This window comes from Pseudochaenichthys georgianus, chromosome 21 (genome assembly GCF_902827115.2).
Source record: "Pseudochaenichthys georgianus chromosome 21, fPseGeo1.2, whole genome shotgun sequence".
Taxonomy (NCBI): domain Eukaryota; kingdom Metazoa; phylum Chordata; class Actinopteri; order Perciformes; family Channichthyidae; genus Pseudochaenichthys; species Pseudochaenichthys georgianus.
Window position 1 is genome coordinate 38,187,575 of NC_047523.1, and position 25,408 is coordinate 38,212,982.

At 41.2% G+C, this 25,408-nt stretch overlaps 1 protein-coding gene across 1 annotated transcript in view; it reads right to left on the reverse strand.

Moving 5' to 3' along the window:
* LOC117466655 (nebulin-like) overlaps window positions 1-23,576 on the reverse strand; it is a 110,318-nt gene extending 86,742 nt beyond the window's left edge. Inside the window, 28 exon segments of the mRNA XM_071207100.1 lie at window positions 87-293; window positions 1,530-1,841; window positions 1,967-2,074; window positions 2,271-2,375; window positions 2,498-2,596; window positions 2,708-2,815; window positions 2,930-3,127; window positions 3,223-3,336; window positions 5,383-5,490; window positions 5,577-5,681; window positions 6,240-6,338; window positions 6,424-6,528; window positions 6,617-6,724; window positions 6,804-6,905; window positions 8,976-9,092; window positions 9,437-9,544; window positions 9,641-9,745; window positions 10,564-10,668; window positions 11,548-11,652; window positions 15,159-15,263; window positions 15,346-15,450; window positions 17,101-17,208; window positions 17,319-17,426; window positions 18,359-18,412; window positions 22,302-22,382; window positions 22,472-22,618; window positions 22,724-22,813; window positions 23,507-23,576. Coding sequence (XP_071063201.1) covers window positions 87-293; window positions 1,530-1,841; window positions 1,967-2,074; window positions 2,271-2,375; window positions 2,498-2,596; window positions 2,708-2,815; window positions 2,930-3,127; window positions 3,223-3,336; window positions 5,383-5,490; window positions 5,577-5,681; window positions 6,240-6,338; window positions 6,424-6,528; window positions 6,617-6,724; window positions 6,804-6,905; window positions 8,976-9,092; window positions 9,437-9,544; window positions 9,641-9,745; window positions 10,564-10,668; window positions 11,548-11,652; window positions 15,159-15,263; window positions 15,346-15,450; window positions 17,101-17,208; window positions 17,319-17,426; window positions 18,359-18,412; window positions 22,302-22,361 — 2,958 coding nt within the window. The 5' untranslated portion in view covers window positions 22,362-22,382; window positions 22,472-22,618; window positions 22,724-22,813; window positions 23,507-23,576.
* Window positions 23,577-25,408: the final 1,832 nt, after the last annotated feature.

Here is a 25,408-nt window from a genome sequence, read left to right on the forward strand (position 1 = left end):
TCTGTTATTAAAGGGAATCGAAAGACGGAAACCATGTGATTTACTTTATAGCAAGACAAGAAGTTATTGTTTTTGCTCCTTCTCACCGTGTTCATGATCTTGGCGTTGGACTTGGCCAGCATCATGTTCATGGAGTCGCTGAGACTGGAGAACTTGAAGGTGTCCGGGTTCTGGCGGTACTTTGACTCATTCATCGCTGCTCCCGCCACCTTAGCTCTTTCCACGTCCACAGAACCAATGGGAATCCAGCCGCTTCCCTTCACTGAAGTCTCATAGTCCATTTTATAGTTAACCTGGAAAGGAATAAGACATGGGAATAATGCAAAATATCCCACCTGAGAAATACCAACTTTTAGCCAGGAGACTAACTATTTATCCTTATGGATTGCTATTGCATGTTGGAAAGGTTACTTTAAAAGTTATATATCACTATTTCACATACTTCAAAGTAATGTAACTGATAACATTTGATCCCTTTATTCTGTTAAATGTTTTAAACTGGGCAATGAAGTGGATAAGTAAACATTTGTTACTTTAACCAAATCTTTATAATTAGTCCATTGCTTACTTTTCACTTGAATTAAAGGTGGGGTAGGTAAGTTTCAGAAACCGGCTCGAGATACACTTTTTGTTATATTCCATGGAATGCTCTTAACATCCCGATAGCAATGAATATCTGAAATGCTTTGACAAAAAATCCATACGAAAAATGTCATCTGTAGAAGCCGTAGTACTGTAAAAAGTACAACCAATCTGTTTAGCCGGCTTATCTCGTGCCCTCATTGGTCACGTGCGCGTTCGTGTGTGTTGGAGGAGGGGCTCTGTGAGGAAGTGGCAGATTTTCTCAGGTTGTGTATTTTCAAATTCTAGCGATCTCGAGCCGGTTTCTCAAACTTACCTACCCCACCTTTAAGACTAAAATAGAGAAACAAAACATATGCCATTGTCCAATTTAACTTAAAGGTGGGGTAGGTACTTTTGGAGAAACCAGCTCGAGTGCGCTAGAATTTGAAAATACACAGCCGGAGAAAATCTGCCACTTCCTCACAGAGCCCCTCCTCCAACACACACGAACGCGCACATGACCAATGAGGGCACGAGGTAAGTCTGTGCCCAGATGGAAGGCTGACAGGCAGGTAGGCCATCCAGTTACTTTAGCCGGCTCAGATGATTGGTCGTGCTTTTTACAGCGCCACGGCTTCCACAGATGGCATTTTTTATGTATTTTTTGTCAAAGCACTTCAGATATTCATTGCTATCGGGATGTTAAGAGCATTCCATGGAATATAACAAAGTGTATCTCGAGCCGGTTTCTCAAACTTACCTACCCCACCTTTAATAGTTTTTTGACATGCATAGTATAGATAGTCTTGCACTATTGATTGTACTCTGTTTCTTCTTGCAGATTAGTTGTATTGTTGTATGTCTTGTATGTTGCATTGTTGAAGGAGCCTGGGACTTCCGATGTTCACTGCCATAACTACACTGAAGCTACTAGGCTATTGTTTGTGTAAAAAGTGAGAACATACATCACTCTGAATCTCCATCATGTTGCGGCACCGCTGCACGTTCAAGTTGTCCGGCAGGATCAAGTAGCCGTTAGGGATCTTCCTGTAGCCGGTGAAGGTCTGAACCTTCGAAGCATGTTTGGCCTGCACCAAACTCATCATGTCCACTGGGGAGTGATACTTCAGCTTGGCCTTGTGGTAGTCCTTCTTGTAGTTCTTGTCACTCTGCAATTTGGCCAACTGCATGTAGTGGACCATCAGAGGATCGTCCTTGACGCTGCGGAAACCAATATGGTGTCCTCTGGCCTTCTCGTAAGCCTTCTTATACTGGACCTAGATGTAAAAACGGGCATATAGGATCTTAATTATTCAGCTTTCAACGTTTTTTTACAGTTGTATGTAGCAATAAGATGTACAATTCACCTGGTACAGAGCAAACATGGGGGAAATACACTTACATCACTGACAGCATGTCTGGCTTTTTTGGCGGCGATAATAGAGATCGCATCGGACTTCAGGTCATAACCTTTAGCAATCAGATCCTCCCAGGCATACTTGTAGGTGTTCTGAAATGAGAGATAACGGATATAAACAACAACAATAAAGAGTAATACAGTTAGCACACTTAACGTATGTGTCAGTGCGTCCAAGCAAATCACGTTTAGGAGCAAGATATCCAAAATGACGACGAAAAAAGTGCACTATTAGAACATCTTAGTATATAAATAACACAAGTAATCCCTCTGTATTTCAACGTGTTACCTTGCTGATGTTGTAAGCATTGCACTTGGCCTGCACGAACTCAGGGACATCATGAGGCAGAGAGTACTTCTGATGGATCTCCTCCAGACCTCTCTTGTAGAACCGCTGTAAGGCAAGAAAGCAAAAAAAGGGCAGGCATTACATGTGCTGTACTTACCGTAAATGAAACTTGACAGAGTCTTAAGGTTAAGATTTGTGGTTAACTAAGAGAAAGACCGTAGACTCACATCACTCCTCATAAGCTGGTTCGCTTTGGCCTGCATCATGACGGGGTGGTCGTGAATAGAGGTGAAGGGGATGCTGTCCGGATGCTGTCTGTACTTTCTCTGTAGTGAGAAGTCATTACAAAACATATTAGACATATCCCACCTACGGACACATATTTCCTTTTACAAGAACGCATTTGTGAAGATGGGGAAGTACTGTTGGGCTCGTACCTCACTAAGGATGTCACCAGCTTTCTTATTTTTCTCCACTTCCACAGAGCCCCAGGGGATCCATGGAGAACCCTTGGTGTAGTTGTTGTATTCCGACTTGTAATCATTCTGTGATGCAGGGGAAGATGTTGATGCAGAAGAGACATGAACAAGTGAATTTAGCATACTAGGTGACCTTTAAGCTAAGCGTCATTAATAGGATGCTGTAAAGTCTGTACTTACATCGCTCTGGATGATGTTGGATTTCTTGGCCAGGTTCATAAGTATGCTGTCGGGGGGCAGGAAGTAGTTGGGGTTGATGCTCCTATAGCCCTTCATGCTGGCAATGCCCTGGGATTTCTTGGCCAAGGTGACTGACATCATGTCGAGTGGTGAGTGGTACTTGGTCTTGATCTTTTCATAGTCCTTCTTATATTCACGCTGTGGAGATATCAGTAAAACATTGCGCTTGTTACTCAGATCTAATAAATGAATGTGAAGGGAAATGTAAGTAACTTAGAAAGATAATGACTTACTTCACTCTGGATTTTAGCCACGCGAACAGAGTGCAGGATTTTGGGATCGTCATGAATGCTGAGGGCTCCCACCATCTGCCCCTTGTTCTTCTCATAAGCCTTCTTATACTTGACCTGGGGGGAAAACAAAAGTTTATCATTGCTCGATTAAAGACACTGGGCAGTAAAAGCAATCAAATGTACAAAGCAAGCAAGAAATACTAATATCATGAATGTCAAAGAGGATATATGTAGTGTCTCTACTTTAAAGAGTCCTCTCCTGCTGATGTTCAGGTGTATATCAGTATGTAGTGTCTCTACTTTAAAGAGTCCTCTCCTGCTGATGTTCAGGTGTATATCAGTATGTAGTGTCTCTACTTTAAAGAGTCCTCTCCTGCTGATGTTCAGGTGTATATCAGTATGTAGTGTATCTACTTTAAAGAGTCCTCTCCTGCTGATGTTCAGGTGTATATCAGTATGTAGTGTCTCTACTTTAAAGAGTCCTCTCCTGCTGATGTTCAAGTGTATATCAGTATGTAGTGTCTCTACTTTAAAGAGTCCACTCCTGCTGATGTTCAGGTGTATATCAGTATGTAGTGTCTCTACTTTAAAGAGTCCTCTCCTGCTGATGTTCAGGTGTATATCAGTATGTAGTGTATCTACTTTAAAGAGTCCTCTCCTGCTGATGTTCAGGTGTATATCAGTATGTAGTGTCTCTACTTTAAAGAGTCCTCTCCTGCTGATGTTCAGGTGTATATCAGTATGTAGTGTCTCTACTTTAAAGAGTCCTCTCCTGCTGATGTTCAGGTGTATATCAGTATGTAGTGTCTCTACTTTAAAGAGTCCTCTCCTGCTGATGTTCAGGTGTATATCAGTATGTAGTGTCTCTACTTTAAAGAGTCCTCTCCTGCTGATGTTCAAGTGTATATCAGTATGTAGTGTCTCTACTTTAAAGAGTCCACTCCTGCTGATGTTCAGGTGTATATCAGTATGTAGTGTCTCTACTTTAAAGAGTCCTCTCCTGCTGATGTTCAGGTGTATATCAGTATGTAGTGTCTCTACATTAAAGAGTCCTCTCCTGCTGATGTCCAGGTGTATATCAGTATGTAGTGTCTCTACTTTAAAGAGTCCTCTCCTGCTTATGTTCAGGTGTATATCAGTATGTAGTGTCTCTACTTTAAAGAGTCCTCTCCAGCTGATGTCCAGGTGTATATCAGTATGTAGTGTCTCTACTTTAAAGAGTCCTCTCCTGCTGATGTCCAGGTGTATATCAGTATGTAGTGTCTCTACTTTAAAGAGTCCTCTCCTGCTGATGTTCAGGTGTGTATCAGTATGTAGTGTCTCTACTTTAAAGAGTCCTCTCCTGCTGATGTTCAGGTGTATATCAGTATGTAGTGTCTCTACTTTAAAGAGTCCTCTCCTGCTGATGTTCAGGGTGTGTATCAGTATGTAGTGTCTCTACTTTAAAGAGTCCTCTCCTGCTGATGTTCAGGTGTATATCAGTATGTAGTGTCTCTACTTTAAAGAGTCCTCTCCTGCTGATGTTCAGGTGTATATCAGTATGTAGTGTCTCTACTTTAAAGAGTCCTCTCCTGCTGATGTTCAGGTGTGTATCAGTATGTAGTGTCTCTACTTTAAAGAGTCCTCTCCTGCTGATGTTCTGCTGATGTTCAGGTGTATATCAGTATGTAGTGTCTCTACTTTAAAGAGTCCTCTCCTGCTGATGTTCAGGTGTATATCAGTATGTAGTGTCTCTACATGTCTCCAGGCTTTAATGTTCAAAAGCTCTTTATTGTTCTCATACTGCCTGTGCTGCAGCACCTCTTTTCACCCTCTGTCTGAAACCAGAGCCCAGTCTGTTCTGATTGGTTAGCTGGCCGGCTCTGTTGTGATTGGTCAACCGCTTAGAGATGTCCCGCCCCTTATCCTATCACGTACAATATGTCGGAGCGCTAGCCAATAGAAGTAACATCGTAATGTCATAATGTTACGGAAGTAAACAAAGGAGTCCAATGGAGGCGTTTTAAGCAGGGGGTGAGTGTGTGGGAGAGAAACTCCAATACAAATACCAATATACGTTGATATATTTGCCTTTACATGACATATATATATAGACCACACTACAGGAAGAAAAAAACCCAAAAGCATAATAGTGCCTCTCTAATGTTGTGAAATACTTACATCACTGGCGATGTTGGTGTGAGCGCGGGCAGCAAGGATCGAGATGGCATCGCCCCTGACTTCAAACTTCTTTGCTTTAGATTTCTCCCAATCGTACTTGTAACAGTTCTGCAAACAGAGAATCATGCCGTCAGGGAAATGGAAAACACATGCCAAAATGAAATTACGAAATGAATTGCAGAGCGGTTACTTACATCACTGAGGTTGAAGGCGTTGACTCTGGACTGGATGAAGAAGGGATAGTCTGGGGGCAGAGTGTTTTTGAACTTAGTCTCCTCGTACTTGGCCTTGTAGTTGATCTGCAAAAAGAACAAGGTGTCATAGTTATTTTTATATATGTGTGCAGCCGTACAGTAATTTCCAAGACACACGTTCAGGTAATTTAGATTTTCCGTCACTGGAGGGCAGCCGTGTTCGCTGGAAACAATCCGAGACATATTGACGGTCCCTTGCTCTGCTCCCCTGCCTCCCTCTGTGATCACAGGGTTTATTCTGGGCTAACTGAATGCTTGTTGCTATTTTTACTTCAGAGAAATGGCTCTCCAGTTACCATGGTGCCCACAGAAAGACTACGTGGATGATCGGGCACATTTAAGGCTGATCTGCATGTGAAGGAGAATTTGATATAGCCAATTAGCTAGCAATTGAGTCAATATATATAGATGTATATATCGTTTATGTAACAGTGAGCAATATTGATAAGTGACTTAACATCAATCGCTGAATGGGCTGAACAGACACCATTTCAATGTTTTATTTAAAGAAAACTATATTTTTTGGGCAACCGGTGCCTCTTTTTTGTGCTAATTTAAATCTGTATATATTTTTTAATCGGCTTTGTGTGCATTCATACGTACGTCACTTAGATTTTTGGCGTTGAGGGCGGCTTGAAGCTGAACTGGTGAATCCGACACTTGTGTAAATTTCATGGTGTCCGGATGTTGCCGGTAAACTTTCTGCAAACCACAAGGAAGGAAAATGGTGTAAGTTACATATATTTACCAACAGAAGAGAGCTATTTTAGTGGAGCCTACTACTCACATCATTACACTTCTGAAGCTTCTTATTAACTTCATATTCAGGCGTCAGTGTTTGAGGGTAGAAGCATTTTGTCTTATTGTCTTCATAATCAGATTTATATTCTTGCTGCAAGATAAGAAAAAGTGGGTCAATTGCACTGAAAAGTATATAATACAATCTTGATTCGATTTTAGAAAAATGCACAACGACTTACCTCGCTCTTCATTGCCTCCATTTTCTGGCAGTGAACCATGAAAACATCCTCATAGCTGCCGACGTAGTGCCCCTTCACCACGTTGTCATACTTCTCTGTGTAACGTGCCTACAGAACAACATAAAACATGATTCAAAGCAAAGACAAGTGATAATATCCGTGGTTTATGAAAGTATTTTATTCTTACGTGAGTGAACTGTTTGAGTACGGAGTCCATCTGAAACTTGGGCGTGTCGCAGTAGTTGATACTTGAACCCCTGGCCTTTTCATAGCTGGACTTATATACTTTCTGCAAGGAAGATATGAAACAGATCATGAACTCGAGAAATGGCAACTCAATTATGATCAGTAGCTTGAAAAAGAAAACCAACAACTTAACATATCTGTCCGTATGACTCACTAACTAACGGCAAACAACACGTCAGTAGGACTGGTAACGTTATTCAATTAGATCAATTAACTCCCTGAAGGCGAAAAAGTATTGCAAGTGACTTCCAGGTGGTTTAATTAGCACTTCTAATATGACAATTAACTCAGAGGAGCTTCATGTCAGACACTCTTCAACCTTTCAGCAGTCACCTTTCAGAGTTATTGCCAAATGCATGCAAGCTACATCTTTGTCTAAACAGAGAACAGAGATTTTGTTGAAACAGTACCTCAAAAAAGTTCAGGAACAACAATTGAAATGTGTAATTATATGTAAAGTCGAAATTATCCTTGGGAGAGAATGAATATGTATAAAAAAGCAAAACATGAAGTTTGCTATGAATTCTTGACATGTTGTTATCCATTAATATTTGGGGTTTAATTTGAGTGTGACTTAAAAGGATGTCAATTTCTGATCTAGTTAGTACTTCATTGTAATTCAATTAGTCAGGTTTTTTTCTTTGAGTGGCTACAATTAGTCAAGGTGTGTTTGACTGTACATTTGTGGACTCCAGGAAACATTTGCTAACGCTTCTGCTGATGCTAATGGTGATTTTAATAAGGAATACAATACATTGACCCCATTTACTGTATGGACTGCAGGAAGAATAGCTATTCCTAAAGGTAATGCTAATGGGGATTCCTATATGGAAAAAAAACATGGACGCCATTTGTGGTCCCTAGGAATAATAGCTAATGCTAATGGGGATTCCTATATGGAAGAAAAAACATGGACGCCATTTGTGGTCCCTAGGAAGAATAGCTAATGCTAATGCTAATGGGGATTCCTATATGGAAGAAAAAACATGGACGCCATTTGTGGACCCTAGGAAGAATAGCTAATGCTAATGTGAATGGGGATTCCTATATGGAAGAAAAAACATGGACGCCATTTGTGGTCCCCAGGAAGAATAGCTAATGCTAATGGGGATCTTAATAAGAAATAAAAAACATGGACGTCATGTGTGGACCCTAGGAAGAATAGCTAATGCTAACGCTAATGCTAATGGGGATCTTTATAAGGAATAAAAACATGGACACCCTTTGTGGACGCCAGGAAGAATAGCTAATGCCAATACTAATGGGGATCTTAATAAGGAAGAAAAAACATGGACGCCATTTGTGGTCCCCAGGAAGAATAGCTAATGCTAATGGGGATCTTAATAAGAAATAAAAAACATGGACGTCATGTGTGGACCCTAGGAAGAATAGCTAATGCTAACGCTAATGCTAATGGGGATCTTAATAAGAAACAAAAAACATGGACGTCATGTGTGGACCCTAGGAAGAATAGCTCATGCTAACGCTAATGCTAATGGGGATCTTAATAAGAAACAAAAAACATGGACGTCATGTGTGGACCCTAGGAAGAATAGCTCATGCTAACGCTAATGCTAATGGGGATCTTTATAAGGAATAAAAAACATGGACACAATTTTTGGACCCTAGGAAGAATAGCTAATGCTAATGGGGATCTTAATAATAAATAAAAAACATGGACGTCATGTGTGGACCCTAGGAAGAATAGCTAATGCTAACGCTAATGCTAATGGGGATCTTTATAAGGAATAAAAACATGGACACCCTTTGTGGACGCCAGGAAGAATAGCTAATGCTAATGGGGACCTTAGACATTGAAACCATTAATACTAAATACTGTTCTACCTTATAGATTCTGTCCTTGTCCCCCCCTTATTACTTGTAGACTCTTATGGCACTGCTTCTATCCTATTTTATTGTATTTACTTGCACTATTTTATCAGTTTTATTGTGTTGCACTGTTGGAGGAGCCTGTGACCTAAGATGTTCATCGACATAACTACACTGTAGCTGTGTACGAACGACAATAAAAGCCTTGAATCTATCTTAAGTATCATTCATAATTTGTCCTAAGACCACCTGTGATCTAACACCCATATCTCCAGACACCTACATCACTCAGGATGGTGCCGGCATATCTGAGCTGTCTTAGGAGCGGGTTCTCTGTGGCGGGGAGCGTGTTGTAGTCCGCCTGAGCTTTCTGCTTCTCGTATTCCTTCTTGTACTTGATCTGAAAACAGAAACACGAAGAGTAGAGTGAGTAAGAGGACAATTAAGGCTGTCCATGAGGTGTATTCACGCTGACTCACACATGACGTTGGTAGGGAACGCCAAATGTGTCTTCATTGTCTGTTAAAGTGACGCATGTTTGCATTGTGCGAGTGTGTGGGATACAGGAGCTGAATAAGCCTCTTCACATCTGGTACTGAACTCCACACTCAATTAATTCAGTGACATTGATTCAAACGTAAATCTCTCAGTCATGCAGTTCATGTGTGGGCACAATTCACTCTGCTCTGACTCTTGATAATCCTGACGTTTATTCAATATGAGAAGTCCTATAAAAACACTTACCTCACTCGAAGCAATACCAGCCTTCTTGTTCGTTCCATAAACAGGCGTGTCTGTTTGCATGAAATAAATTTGGTCTTTCTTATCCTCCCAATCTTTCGTGTATCGTTTCTGGAAGGATAAAATAACAACCGTGAGATGTAGACAAATGAACAACTAATATAATTATAATAAATGTCTGCCCCTTAGGTTGAAATAAGCACTTACGCTGCTTAAGTTCTCCATCGCCACCCTGGCAGTGGCCACGTCGAAGTATGGCGTCTCGCACCACTGACCCTTGACATTTTTATTGTAATCCTCCTTGTATTTGAGCTGTGGAGTACAAATAGTCATCACTAGAGGATGTATTTTACACAGGAGAGCACTTGTGGGTCGAAGATATGCAGTAACATATTGGACAGATCTATTGGGAGCGACTGGAATTTGAAACTATTGTTGGCCTCTCCCTTCAAGCTTAGTGTGTTCGGTAATATGAGAGAGCAGGTGGTCCGTTATCCCGAGCAGTGACTCAGTGTTTGTTGGTCTCCGAGGGCACTGTGTCCATTTGAGTTAGAGCCTATCAAATGTTCCTGAGAAGCAATGAGGCTCATCACTCTCCTATGTGCCGTTATAAATAGTAATAGAGCTATCTGCAGGTATTTATAGTGTTAATTATCACTTTTTCTACCTCTGAAGCGGCACAATTTGGAAAAAGAAACAAACAGTGATTTTTTTTTGGACTGAAATTACAATTGCGATATGATAAAAGATATTGGAGATTATTTTAAAAAGAATAATTCACATCAAAACCTGTTTGCAGACATTGAGCATTTAAACATAATATAACAATTCAAGGGACACAAGGGGGGACATAAAAAATACGTATAACCCTCTCAGTGAAACAAAGGCAGCCATAAGAGAAAATAAATACACTATAAAAATATGTTTAAATAAATATGTAAAAATAATAAACTAAAATTAATAAAGATTAAAACACTAATTAAAGTGGAATGTCGCTAATGTCAAAAAATACGTTTTCAGCTGTCGTCAAAGTTGTTTTCTGAAGTGTTTAGGACATTAGCATTAGTCCACTTTCGAATAATCGTGCATCCCCATTTCTTTTACACTTGATCAAAACGTGTTCTGCTTACATCACTGCGCTGATTGGCCGCCTTCCTGGCCAGCTCATACTCAGGCGGGTCGGCCAGCGAGGTGAACTTGGCCTTGCGCTGGTCGTGACCCTTCTTGTAGCTGATCTGTGTGGGGGGGGGGACACACAGCAGGAGTTCAAATTGACAGAAAGGGTTCATTCGACAACATCGATACCTGACCCGAGAGCACGGTCTGACTCACACACACAGCTTCATTGACTGGTGACTTTCCTACATCAGCAGAAAGGCTTACAAGCTATTGTGTTCAAAAGGTGGGGGGGTTAATTGCTGCTACGTCTGACTAAATTCAAATAAATGTAACCTGAAACGAAGAAAGCAATATATGGTGGGGAACATATGCATGCCTCTGTATTTGATGCTGAATTAGCAATCTGCTAGCACCGTAAAATGGAAATGAACTTCTCAGGTGAATTTGTGTCACAGCTTTCCTAATTCTTACAGAATAACCCAGTATTAGATATTCCACATTGTTTCAAACAACAGTATTTGATAGAATCAAAGGAGATAAATATATATATAATATCTTATATGAGTATATATGCAATCATTTTTTTATATAAAAAAATATATAAATATTGTGTTTTGTATATTTATCTGTCATAAAATATAAAATAATGTTATATAATATAATGTAATATAATGCAATATAATGTAATATGATATAATGTCATGTAATGTTATGCAATATATAATAATATATGTTATAATAGAGTAATAAAGTCATATTTTTCACCCTGCAATAAAGAAAAACCAAACACAGGTCTTAATATTGGACAGTGTGTGTACTGTATTTTCATAATATAATGTAATTTATTGAAATATCATTTAATTAAATATAATATAATAGAGTAATATACAAACAAAAATCCCCCTGGAAGTATTAAAACGATACACAGCTCTAAAACTGTTTTCTAAAAAAAATGGTATTTTCATTTCCTCCAGTTTGGTGTAAATGTAACTCACGTCGCTGAGGACTTCCTGAGCCTTGGCCACCCTGCGCAGCTCGGGGCTGTCGCTGTACGGGTAATACATCGTCTTCTCCGCATCCCAGTCCTCCGTGTACCGTTTCTGAACAAGGGGCAAGGGCAACAATTACCACATGCAGACAGAACAATTACAACAAATAGACTTTCTTTATAATAAAGCATACATTTAAAGATCCCCCATCATAAAACCTGTCTCTGATTGGCTGAAACACCAAACTGATCATTGCAGCATTACCCATAATCCCCTCTGTTTCAGCCCTGTTTCCAAAGTGCTGATTCTCTGTCTGTTACTTTAGATGAAAATAAGGAGCCCCTCCCCACGCCCCTCTGAGAGAGGTTTGGTTACAAAGAACTCAATAGGCGCGTTCACACTCCGGTACTTTTCCCACAAAGGTTCATGCGAACTCTTTAGTTCTCATGAACTAAGTACAGATCACGTTCACACCGGAATAAGTCCCAGAGGGAGGATTAGGCAAATGAAGCCGCTGACGTCACTTCTTCTTCTGCTTTGGGTTTACTGGCAGGCCGCAAACCACTTCACGGCGTATACTGCCGCCCGAAGTCCCCGGCCGGAAGTCCCCGGAGTTGGGGAAGGCTTCAGTAGAAGCTGCTGGGAGTCCCAGCAGCTTCTACTGAAGCCTTCCGAGTAAATCTCCAGAACGCCGAAACCTCCTCATCTCCACCGCTCCCATGTTTTATTTTGTGTTGCCATAAGTTAGTCTCTCTGCGTTTCTGCGCTGGGCTAATGCTAATGCTAATAATGCTAATGCCAGCAAATAAAATGGCGGCTTCACAAAACTTTTTGGGAGTTTTACGGGGCGTGGTTTGCAATCCGCCCAGCCAATCAGAAATATAGCTCTTTTCTCAAAAAAGAGCCGCTCGAAAGTCCCTGCTCTCTAGCAGGGACTTTCGAGGGGGTAAAAAGGTTCGCATGAACTACTTTTAGTACCGGCTCTTTTTGGTGTGAACGCGATCATGAACTAAGTTCGCATGAACCTTTGTGAGAAAAGTACCGCAGTGTGAACGCGGCTATTGGTGCTCTAGGAGGAGATTCAGGTGATAAGGGGGGGGGGGGGTTACCTTGGTTGCTGATTGGCTAATGGCTACACAAGACAACACATCGTTATGACATCATAAAGTGGCCAAAATCTGATCAGCTCATTTTCAGACAGGTTTTTATAGAAATGGATCAAAAAGAGAGAAAATCTTTGTTCCTGAAACTTTCAGAGTCTCTTTCCACAGAGGGGACACATGTTGATGAAGAAGAGACATGAAGAAGAGGGGACACATGTTGATGTAGAAGAGACATGAAGAAGAGGGGACACATGTTGATGAAGAAGAGACATGAAGAAGAGGGGACACATGTTGATGAAGAAGAGACATGAAGAAGAGGGGACACATGTTGATGTAGAAGAGACATGAAGAAGAGGGGACACATGTTGATGTAGAAGAGACATGAAGAAGAGGGGACACATGTTGATGTAGAAGAGACATGGAGAAGAGGGGACACATGTTGATGTAGAAGAGACATGAAGAAGAGGGGACACATGTTGATGAAGAAGAGACATGAAGAAGAGGGGACACATGTTGATGTAGAAGAGACATGAAGAAGAGGGGACACATGTTGATGTAGAAGAGACATGAAGAAGAGGGGACACATGTTGATGTAGAAGAGACATGGAGAAGAGGGGACACATGTTGATGTAGAAGAGACATGAAGAAGAGGGGACACATGGTGATGTAGAAGAGACATGGAGAAGAGGGGACACATGTTGATGTAGAAGAGACATGAAGAAGAGGGGACACATGTTGATGTAGAAGAGACATGGAGAAGAGGGGACACATGTTGATGTAGAAGAGACATGAAGAAGAGGGGACACATGGTGATGTAGAAGAGACATGAAGAAGAGGGGACACGTGTTGATGTAGAAGAGACATGGAGAAGAGGGGACACATGTTGATGTAGAAGAGACATGAAGAAGAGGGGACACATGTTGATGTAGAAGAGACATGAAGAAGAGGGGACACATGTTGATGTAGAAGAGACATGAAGAAGAGGGGACACATGTTGATGTAGAAGAGACATGAAGAAGAGGGGACACATGTTGATGTAGAAGAGACATGAAGAAGAGGGGACACATGTTGATGAAGAAGAGACATGAAGAAGAGGGGACACATGTTGATGTAGAAGAGACATGAAGAAGAGGGGACACATGTTGATGTAGAAGAGACATGAAGAAGAGGGGACACATGTTGATGTAGAAGAGACATGAGAAGAGGGGACACATGTTGATGTAGAAGAGATATGGAGAAGAGGGGACACATGTTGATGTAAGAAGAGATATGAAGAAGAGGGGACACATGTTGATGTAGAAGAGACATGAAGAAGAGGGGACACATGTTGATGTAGAAGAGACATGAAGAAGAGGGGACACATGTTGATGTAGAAGAGACATGAAGAAGAGGGGACACATGTTGATGTAGAAGAGACATGAAGAAGAGGGGACACATGTTGATGTAGAAGAGACATGAAGAAGAGGGGACACATGTTGATGTAGAAGAGACATGGAGAAGAGGGGACACATGTTGATGTAGAAGAGACATGAAGAAGAGGGGACACATGTTGATGAAGAAGAGACATGAAGAAGAGGGGACACATGTTGATGTAGAAGAGACATGAAGAAGAGGGGACACATGTTGATGTAGAGGAGACATGAAGAAGAGGGGACACATGTTGATGTAGAAGAGACATGGAGAAGAGGGGACACATGTTGATGTAGAAGAGACATGGAGAAGAGGGGACACATGTTGATGTAGAAGAGACATGAAGAAGAGGGGACACATGTTGATGTAGAGGAGACATGAAGAAGAGGGGACACATGTTGATGTAGAAGAGACATGATGAAGAGAGGACACATGTTGATGTAGAGGAGACATGAAGAAGAGGGGACACATGTTGATGTAGAGGAGACATGAAGAAGAGGGGACACATGTTGATGTAGAAGAGACATGAAGAAGAGAGGACACATGTTGATGTTGAGGAGACATGAAGAAGAGGGGACACATGTTGATGTAGAGGAGACATGAAGAAGAGGGGACACATGTTGATGTAGAAGAGACATGGAGAAGAGGGGACACATGTTGATGTAGAAGAGACATGAAGAAGAGGGGACACGTGTTGATGTAGAAGAGACATGAAGAAGAGGGGACACATGTTGATGTAGAAGAGACATGAAGAAGAGAGGACACATGTTGATGTTGAGGAGACATGAAGAAGAGGGGACACATGTTGATGTAGAGGAGACATGAAGAAGAGGGGACACATGTTGATGTAGAAGAGACATGGAGAAGAGGGGACACATGTTGATGTAGAAGAGACATGATGAAGAGAGGACACATGTTGATGTAGAGGAGACATGAAGAAGAGGGGACACATGTTGATGTAGAAGAGACATGAAGAAGAGGGGACACATGTTGATGTAGAGGAGACATGAAGAAGAGGGGACACATGTTGATGTAGAGGAGACATGAAGAAGAGGGGACACATGTTGATGTAGAAGCATTATTCGGACAGTACATCGTGCTCACCTTGCTGTAGTTAGCAGCGTTCTTCACAGCCAGCACCAGCTCCGGAGCGTCAGGCGGCAGCAGGTACCGGTCCTTAGTCTCATCCCACTTCTGTCGGTACAGAACCTGCAAAAGATACGTAAAACCGTGTTGTAAATACTGGTTCATTGTCCTATATGTTGTTGTTGTATAGGTTCAGGTCGCTCACCTTGCTGATCAGCTCGGACACGTGCTTGACGTGGGCGATCTCTCTGGCCTCGCCACCGTACATGCTGGTTGTCCGAGTCTTATTGCCCTCCATGCGGTATTTAACCTGAGGGAGAAACGTGTCATTTATTAGAATTCATGACATGAGCGAATCAATTAATTTAGTTCTTCATCTTTTAAACACATTCATTTATCCAAATACCTATTCAGTTTTATTTTAGTCCTTTGGCTCTAAATGACTGTTTAAATGTATTTAAATCTAACTTTTAATGTGTTTCTGTTGGCCTATATGCTTTCAACATACATTATTATAATAATAATACTACATGGTATCTTTAGCGCTTTGTTCATGGATGCTAATAAAGTGAATACAATTACATTAAAAGGTGGGATTTTAGGGTTTTTTTAAGTTGTGAAAGTGTTGGCATATTTTTTGTAAAGCATTTTGAATGACCTTATGTTGACATGTGCTATTACTAAACTAGCCTGAGTTCGGTCAGCATCTCTGCTCCACACTCATCCATTTAAGCTCAAATCAAGTGTCCACCACATCATAGGTTCAATTAAGCTATTTTACAAATTCAAAATCTCCCATTCGTATAACCTGTCAAAACTCAACCTTAGACTTAAAACTAGGGCTGTCAAACGATTACAATTTTTAATCAGATTAATCACAGTTTAAAAATTAATTAATCAGATTAATCACCATTCGAACTATGTCCAAAATATGCCATTTCTTTATGTATATTGTTGTGGGAATGGAAAGATAAATGAAAGAAGGCGGATATATCCATTTAACATACAGTATCTATGTTTATTATAACATTTTTCTGCGTGTCAAAATGAAAGACAACCCACACACCTATCAATCATCAAACCGTGGGGTCTTAATTCATTACGTGTTGATTTCTATCAACGGGGGAGTACTTCAGGAAAGTCGACAGGGGGGGGGCTAGTGGAGTACTTCGTGACCACAGAGTGTGAACGTTGTGATCAGCTGTTTTAGCGCAGTTCTCCAGTGAAGGGGGGGGGGGTCTCCCTCCGCAGCCGGTTGGCTAGTTTTGGCACAGTTCCGTTGTACAGACCGACGTTAACAGCAGCCTGTCTGTGCACACGGAGACCGACTCTGTCGTCCGGTGATCTAACCGCCTTCTGGAAAAGCTTCACAAGTACGTCGGTACGCAAATGCGCTTTGTGACACAAGTGACGGTACGCATTTCAGATTACGCACATAACCTGCGTACCAGTTATGTGCACCCCTGTACTACAGCAAAAGTATTCTCCGTCGGGACTTCCTGCAACAACACCACGCCGTTATCTTGATTCTGATTGGCCAGAAGACATTATCAAAGATGTTCTATTGAGAAGACGATCACTACGTGACAAAAGTTTTCAAAACCGTTTCTGGTCTTCTGTATTTCCAGACAAGTGGCTACTGAAATCAATCTTACTAACTGCCGTCTGTGCAATTTACTCCGCGCGAGTTGGCAGACTTTATTTTGCTTACTTTAACATCATTTTTCATGGTGGGGCCAAGCCATTTCTTGGTATGGGTGTAGCCTACCCCAGCCATACCCTGGCGCTGCCACTGGTGACACGTATGGGGCGGGCCATTCTGCACATGCGTTAAATGCGTTAAATATTTTAACGCAATTAATTCAAAAAATTAATTACCGCCGTTAACGCGATAATGTTGACAGCACTACTTAAAACGTAATGATTTGGGGTAAAATACCACCACAGTCCTCGGTCTTACCTCGCTGAGCTGCTCCTGAGCCTTCCTGATGCGAATCATTTCAGGAGTATCAGAGATGAAGGCGGTCGGCTGGCCTTTGGACATCTCGTAAGCCTTCCTGTACACGTTCTGTAAAGAAGAGCAAACACTGCCTTTAGTACAATGGACATAACTCAACTTTAACAGGCAGACAAAAAAAGGAGGTAAGTCATTATTTTTGATCCAAATGTGTCGCTTACGTGACTGTACTGATCCAGCATCTTCTGGCTGTGAGCCAGGTATGGAGTCATGAACTTGGAAGTGTCCACCTTGTCCTTCTTCCTGACCTTCCTGACTTGCAAGCCAGACTGGACGAGAACAGAGGAAAACACGATGAACTACCCGACTGACAAAAGGGCTCCCTGACTACAGGAAGTGAAACGACAGAGACAGACACGGGACATTCGGACAAAACAAATCTTTTCCAAAGGTGTGGATTCGATAATGATCTGATCAAGACTGAAAGGAAACGTAATATGTCTTTGTTTGCAGTCTACCTATTACTCTATGAACCCACCTTCATTTATGAATCTGTGCAATATTCTACATACAGGCTTGGGAAGTAACGGATTACAAGCAGGACAGTTACATAATCTGACTACGAAACGTTTCTAAAAACTGTGGATTACGAGCAGGATAACACAACTAAGAAAGCGCATATCGTGTTAGTTCTAAAAGGATCAGGACGGCCATCATTTTTTACCCTAAATATCTCGGCTCAAATTGTTCAACCGTCTAATCCCAAAGTAACGGAAGGTAATACATTACTTTTATATTTTGATACACATATTGGATTACTGATTACATTTGTGTACAGGTAACTAGTAATTGTAACACTTTTAAATGTACACGATACTTAGGGAGTACGGATAACGGCCTGAATAACAAACAACGAACAAACCAACACAAGTAAACCGCACAGTGTACAGAAACATCAACAACAAGCATCTTGCACTGCATGCGATACCGGGATCACATGTAACATGAACACAAGCGAACAGTATCTCATCTGGAGCGAACAAAGGCTTCAGGAAACTAAATCACTTTAAGTTGGCAAAGAAACCTTGATTTGTAAATGAAAACGTCGCCATCAGGGTTTTAATTGACGTGGATTAAACATTAAAACCTGCCCTGATGACGGAGACGAGGCCTTTAATGAGATAACCAGACAACAGATGATCCACAGACATGCAGACAAGGAGGGGTTTCCTCTGAGTCCTTTTGGGAGGAGGTGCTTTACCTGTAACATCTGAGCACCCTCAGAGACAGTCGTTGTGGTAGTCTGCTCAACATACTACAAATATAGGACACACTCTGGGGTTTCAAAACTGACAGAACAAGTTATGGGAGAAACAGCAAAGTATTCTCTATTTGGATCGAGGGTGATTTTTCCACAGCTCTGGTGCTCATCAATTACTGCCATGAACACGTCAAGCCTGACGAGTCCCAGGAAATCACTCGACATCCCATTCGAGGCTATTCTGTCAACCGCCCTCAAAAAGACCATCGACTTGCATAAAAGCCTCCGCGCCCCGACGCGTAAGGAACTGGTTCATTACCCACTCGAACAGAGTCACTGAGTGCGATCCACAGAGGGGTAATGTACTGTAATTATGACTGGTCTAATTAAGTCTGGTTTATACAAAGGACAGATTGATATCCTCCGTTATGTGTGACTGACTGCTCTAAATCTGACCGAGGCTATAAGCATATGAAAGACATTCTATTCTTAGGTTTTATTTATTGCATCGAACATTTCCTCAGATGCACACAAACGTCTTTAGACGGCGTTATCATCTCTGAGTTTAAAGGATTAGTTCACCCTAAATCATCGTCTAATCATCCCTAGTAATACTTTGAACATGTTTAGGTAGCAGTCTTTACGCTTCCTGCCTTTACTCCAACAGAGTGAAAGGGAACAAGTTTGCATGTGGGTTGCTAACGGCATTGAACATTTCAAAACAACCACTTTCATTTCTGGAAACAAAGCCTGTGTTAATCCACAGTTTTGTTAGGGACTACTTTCTTTTTGTCGCTGCTTTTAATTGAACTGTTCATATCTTGGACTGCACTGTAACTTTTATCCATGTGTTTTTTCTTTTTATGTTTATTTTATTAGCTTTTATTTTTAATGACTGATTTTAAATGCCATTTTCTTAATGTCTTTCTTTGTTGTTGTAAAGCACTTTGAATTGCCTTGTGTTGAAAGGTGCTATATAAATAAACTTGCCTTGTTGCCTTACTGTCTTCCAGAAAAGTAGTCCCTAACAAAACGGATGTTCCCGTGGATCTTCCAGAGTTATGATCAGGCTAATGAAGAGATAGATATTTAAAATGACAATCTTCAATGCTGTTAGCACCACACATGAAACCCACCCCCACGTTGTTTTGCATTGGAGTCAGAAATCCTCAGATCTGAGGTTTAATTGAAACATTTTGCGTGGCTGGATGCGACTTGTTTTTCTTTGGGGTATACAAACCCAATGAGAAACTCGCTTCCCCATTGAAGCAACCTAACCCCGAGACCACAGTGAGGGACAGCATTCCCACGCAGAGCATACTGGGCCATGAATAGCCCGTCTAACTTACAGCCTGAATTACACTTCCCTACGATCCCAGTGAAACATTTACAGTCACGTCAGGTTGAACATTTTGACACTGGTGTCTTTGGAAGCTAACCAATTAACTTAGCACTTTTGGAAGCGAACTTTGACTGGAGTACTGCACTTTAAATGTCTCTTTTATTCCACTTGTAAGCCAATACTGTACTGTTTGCATCACTGCCTATATTTTACAATTAATACAATAATAATAATTGTCGTCTTTTTTTATTTGTATTTGCTCATTTGTGTAGATATTTCATATGTAAGCTTACTCGTTGTATTGTTGACTTTTATCTGCTTTGTGACTTTTGCTGTAACGCTGTAAACTAAATAACATATTTCAGATTTATAAACAAAATAAAAATAACTGATGTATTATTTTTGGAAATGAGCTATCGGAGAGTATTACAAGATAGCCACAGATTTACCAGCTGCATTAGTGACGTGTGCATATTAATGCATACACAATTATAATATTCTGAAAGTGGCATATTGAGTAGTATTGACTTTTAGAGCTTTCCACACTGTGTTATTGCCACTAAGTAGACTAACATATGACTTCTTTCCCCACTGCCAAGACGTCCTCAAATCTACCAGACACCTAGAAATAACCAGAGCTGCGGGAAAGAACATCTCAAACCTTTTTTTATCAACATGTGTAAGAGGCTTCGATATCCAAATCTATCAGACAGGAGAGAACCATAGGTGTAAATGAAACACTACGCCGCCATTTTATCACATGCCTACAAAGCATCGCAGAAACAACGATAGCTCGGCCACCCGTCGGGCAGTTTCCCACCTTTCATATGTTTTTGTTTTAGCCGTTTTAACTTTTAAATGCACTGTAAGGCGACTTTGGGTGTCCTGAAAGGCGGCTCGAAATAAAATGTATTATTATTATTTTCATAAGCAAATTTCTCGCAGTGACGTTAACACGTATCAGAGTGTGATTTACAGGCTGTCTCTTTCCCTCTCTCCCTTCACTTCTCACTGCTCTCTCACACTCTGCCAAGGTGCCTTAGATGTCCACTTCTAAATGTGTCCGGATGCCAGACAGACGCTCCACCTTTTAATGACCCAAATTAATATATCATGGATCACAGCAGATTAAAATACATTGGAAAGACTGAACCGCTGACTTTAATTAAGTGCATTATGTCAACAAATGTCACATAGCTGTATTAGGGTAGTGGAAAGCAATAATATTAAGTTGAAGCTAATTATGTAATACTTAATATCATTGCTTACAACTAACCTTATACAGTTACGTGAAATCTGTTGACATGATAAAGTCAGATTTCAGTTATTTCAGTGTAACAAAATAACTCCACTCTTTATGAAATGATAAAATAGTCAAACGAAATTATCGTTAAAAGGCATTGCGTGTTTTGAACTATATGCATTTGTCTCACGTATATCCTGACTATCACTATGTTTCTCCCCATTCTGTAGATTCAATAAGAAGCCATCTTACTATTTATCCAAAGCATTTGAACTCTTCTCCAGTGTAGATGAAAGTGCCAGTGAAATCAGAGTGTATTGACTTTGTGGGTCTCCGTTTGTCTCCGCCTCCCAGTCGATATGCCATCAGTGCGGTAACGATGGCAGACCCATTTGATATGTTATATGGGAGTCAATGGCCACGGAAGTAATTGCTCGGTGTGACTAGGTGATACATATCCATTTGACTCCCCTATAAGATATCACAATATTAGGTATTAACGAATACAAGGCAGGCTTTAATCCCATTTCACCAGGAAATGGAGGACTAAGCTGTTAGCCTTCTGACTTCACGCTTCCATTGGACACAGTGAGACATTCAGAAGCACCCAGGGCACAGCACTCAAACATATTGGTACATATCAGATCATAGGCAGATACAATTGGTCCACGCCACTTCAGTTCACACCATTGGTTAAGTTCTAATAAAAAGACAGAATGGTAACTGGCGTGTTCCCAAATCTAATCCTATTGGGCTTTGTACCTTGACGTCTAATGTCTTCACTGTATCTGCACTATTGTTGTTATTATGTACATTTCCTCGTTGTGGGACAAATAAAGGGATTGATTCTGATTACAGGTGAAGGGTACTTGTGTTAGTTGGGTAACATTACAGCATGTGTTCATTGATAGGTTAGACGTGTTGGAAAAAGCAGATGGCCTGTAGTTTCATTATATGCAATAATCTGTGGGAATACATGGCGCTATCGCCACCACTGAAGATACTATTTATTATACAGTTTGGTAGCATAGTTACGACCAACCGGTCATAAGGTAAAGCCTCATAGAAAGTCTCCTTATAGGACAACAGATAATGTCCCAGGAACATGTGTAAACCTTCAGTTTGAGTTAATTTAGATTTATAGTTAGCCGTTAAGGGCGATCCAGGATGTAAACCCATTTGAACAGGATCCTGACGACTGAAGTGCCTGACTGTGGGGGGGGGGGCGCTAGCTTAACTATTCATAGGGTCTGCCACTGTCCCGGTGGATAACCTCAATCTGCTGAAATATAATATGAGTAAACTAGTCGTAGAAAAGTAATTTCGCAGTTTGATTAATGTGCACAGTTTTTACTTACCTCTTCGACAAATTCCTCCTCCTCATAACTCTCTTCAAATTCCTCAAATTCCTCTGCCATGTTGGAACGGTTTTAAAAGCTCTAGACAAAACACAGATGAGATTTGAAAAGATGTTCATTATTTAAACTCTGAATGGACACGGTTATGCCTCATAAGCGTTTATACATACAGCGTAAAAAGTATGTCGCAGAGTTATCTTAAATGTGTCCAGCGGTAGCAACACTTCACAACGTCAGACAGCTTTTACTGGGGCTTAGACACCAGAGATCAAAGGACAACTGCACCGGGGGTATTTTAAGATGCTGCCAGTCATCCCCTGTTGAACCCAATTACCCGATCAAATATAGGACTTATAGCAGCAAATACACGCTGAGAAATAACAACATATATATAGTAATGGTAAACCAAGTGGACGCCATACCAAGGTAAGATTTCCGCTGAAATTCCTGACTGTAAGGACGTTTCCCTTGTCATCCACTAGGGTCTCAAACTGATAGTCCAACTGTTTGTCCTAAACAAAGCAATAGAAATGTGTCACAAAGTAGGACAATGAGAGAGAATTACACAGGGAGCGTTGCAGGTTAGGAAGGTGAGACATTAGTGCATTATCATAGGCCTTTAAATGTGTGAGAAAGCCGCCCCTCCTCCCTCACTTGCCACAACACGGAGGCACTGGCTGAAGGTTGGCGACAGCTGCCCAACAGAGAGCTTCAGCTATTTGACATGTAAGCTAATGCCACAGCCCGATTGGTTGACTCTGTTTAGCAAACGGTAGGGCAATGCCTTCTGAGGGCTGCAGGTTAAATATAGGATGGCATACTAAGTACCTTTTTTAGCACTCGATTGCCCTTTCTTTAAATAAATTAAGAAAAAACATATATGTGCAATACTTAGACAAATAGATGCAAGTTGAGGTAAAAGAACAAAATAGCCCCGACAGGTGTTGAGATTTCAAAGAGACCAGGCGAAAAAGGCCGGGCTGTTGCTGACATCAAGATACATCCAAAGGCACGCCTGGGGAGATGTTGCTTGCAGATCTCTTAGTTATTCCTTAAATGTGCAGCACCTTCTCAACTGTCCTCCTGGATCCATGGCAGCAGAGGATGGACATGATGGAAGTCCAAACCGATGGACAAGCCATGCAAGGTGAGGACGAACTAAATAGATATTTGTGCTTTTTTAAAATCCATTTTTCTTTGCTTACCAGTTAAATCAAAGTTAAATGTTCTCCTAAGCCGCCAAAGCCTCCCCAGCTTCCCTCCAGAGAAAAGCTGTGAGAAAGCACACGGCTGCGATTTCTACCCAGGTTATCATGTGGTCCACACAGCCAATCACAGGCGGGCGCTCTCAGATTTCAAAATCTAAATATACCTAAGTGATCATTTCAGAAAGGAGCACCTGTTGAGGCTAATGCATCAGCGGCACAGTTATGAGGAAAGCCAGAGGCGTTGGGATCTCAAGAAACAGGCGTAAAACCCAAATACAACAAATCCTGACGGTGACGGATGTGTTGAGAAGCGGGAGAGTTTTTTTGTGAAAGGATTGGAAGTAGGGCTGACCCATAAGGAAATACGCAATAGACTTTGAGGATCTGAAGGCCCTGAGAGCCAGATCTGATGAGGTCATCTGTTAGCTGACCCCGAGCCGCTGGCAAGGTCTGCATGAGAATCAGATCAACATCAAACTGAGGCAGAATCTAAGAAACAAGTAGATGCCCCGATACATATGAGACGAACATTAATCTCTAGTATTTTAAGTGTAGCTGTGTCTCTAGAAAGTGAAGAAAATAATAATAAAGTCAGATAAAGGACCAATCATCCTTGGATTGACTTGCAGTGGAAAGCAGATTGAGGACATCTGTCAGCTTTTAGCTTAACTCACGAGACAAAAGTTAATAGCTACAAGTATTTTAGGTGTAACTGGATCTCTAGATGCATAAGAAGAGATAGTAGTCTGATCAATTACCAATGTTCCTTTGATTATGAGTGAATAACGAGTTACTATGAGAAATTCTTGACTTGCGGTGGAAACTCTGATTGAGGACATCTGTCAGTTTTTAGTTTAACCCATACATATTCGACACGAATGAATCGCTACTGGTACTTTAGGTGTAACTGGATCTCTAGATGCATAAGAAGAGATAGTAGTCTGATCAATTACCAATGTTCCTTTGATTATGAGTGAATAACGAGTTACGACGAGCAATGTTGAAAGTTGTTAGCTTCATAATGATGCTAACAATACATGTACCTTTGTCCGTGTATATTTACAATACTTTGAAACAATATAGCTCGAGGTGCCGCCCGATATAAATACATTTGGTTCACGTAATAGACTAAAGAAAGTCCACCCCACAGGTCAAGTGACTGATACCTGGGTAAGGAATATACATTTTCAAAGCAGCAGACTGCGACTCACTCGATCCGAGTGCATAAATATAATCTGACGTATAAAAAGACATCACAAACTATTTGTAGATCGAGACGTTTAACATAGAATTGAGGTCAAGTAGCAGCTATGGTTTAGTGTAACAGCAAATCATGAATAGAATTAAGAGGGTTGAGGATGACACGAGGCTTAAAGCAAAGAATACAACATGTACCAAACAGCATATTTACTTCTCCTCCCCTCGGATGATGTGCCTCTATCTCTCCGCTATTTCAAATCTGATTCAACAGGACGATGAGATGGAAAGCAGCAGCTGTGTGTGTGTGTGTGTGTGTGTGTGTGTGGTGTGTGTGTGTGTGTGTGTGTGTGTGTGTGTGTGTGTGTGTGTGTGTGTGTGGTGTGTGTGTGTGTGTGTGTGTGTGTGTGTGTGTGTGTGTGTGTGTGTGTGTGTGTGTGTGTGTGTGTGTGTGTGTGTGGTGTGTGTGTGTGTGTGTGTGTGTGGTGTGTGTGTGTGTGTGTGTGTGTGTGTGTGTGTGATCCCCTGGTGCGTGGTCCTCAGTAGCAACTTCACCACAGCTTTTATTTCATCTAACCTGCAAGATTGAAGAAGTAGTCATGTTACAAAGGGTGACATATCTCAAGGCATAGACATATAAACCCAGATCTATTTCAAACTTGATTGAGGGAAAGTATATTTCAAGCTATTAAAGACGCCCTA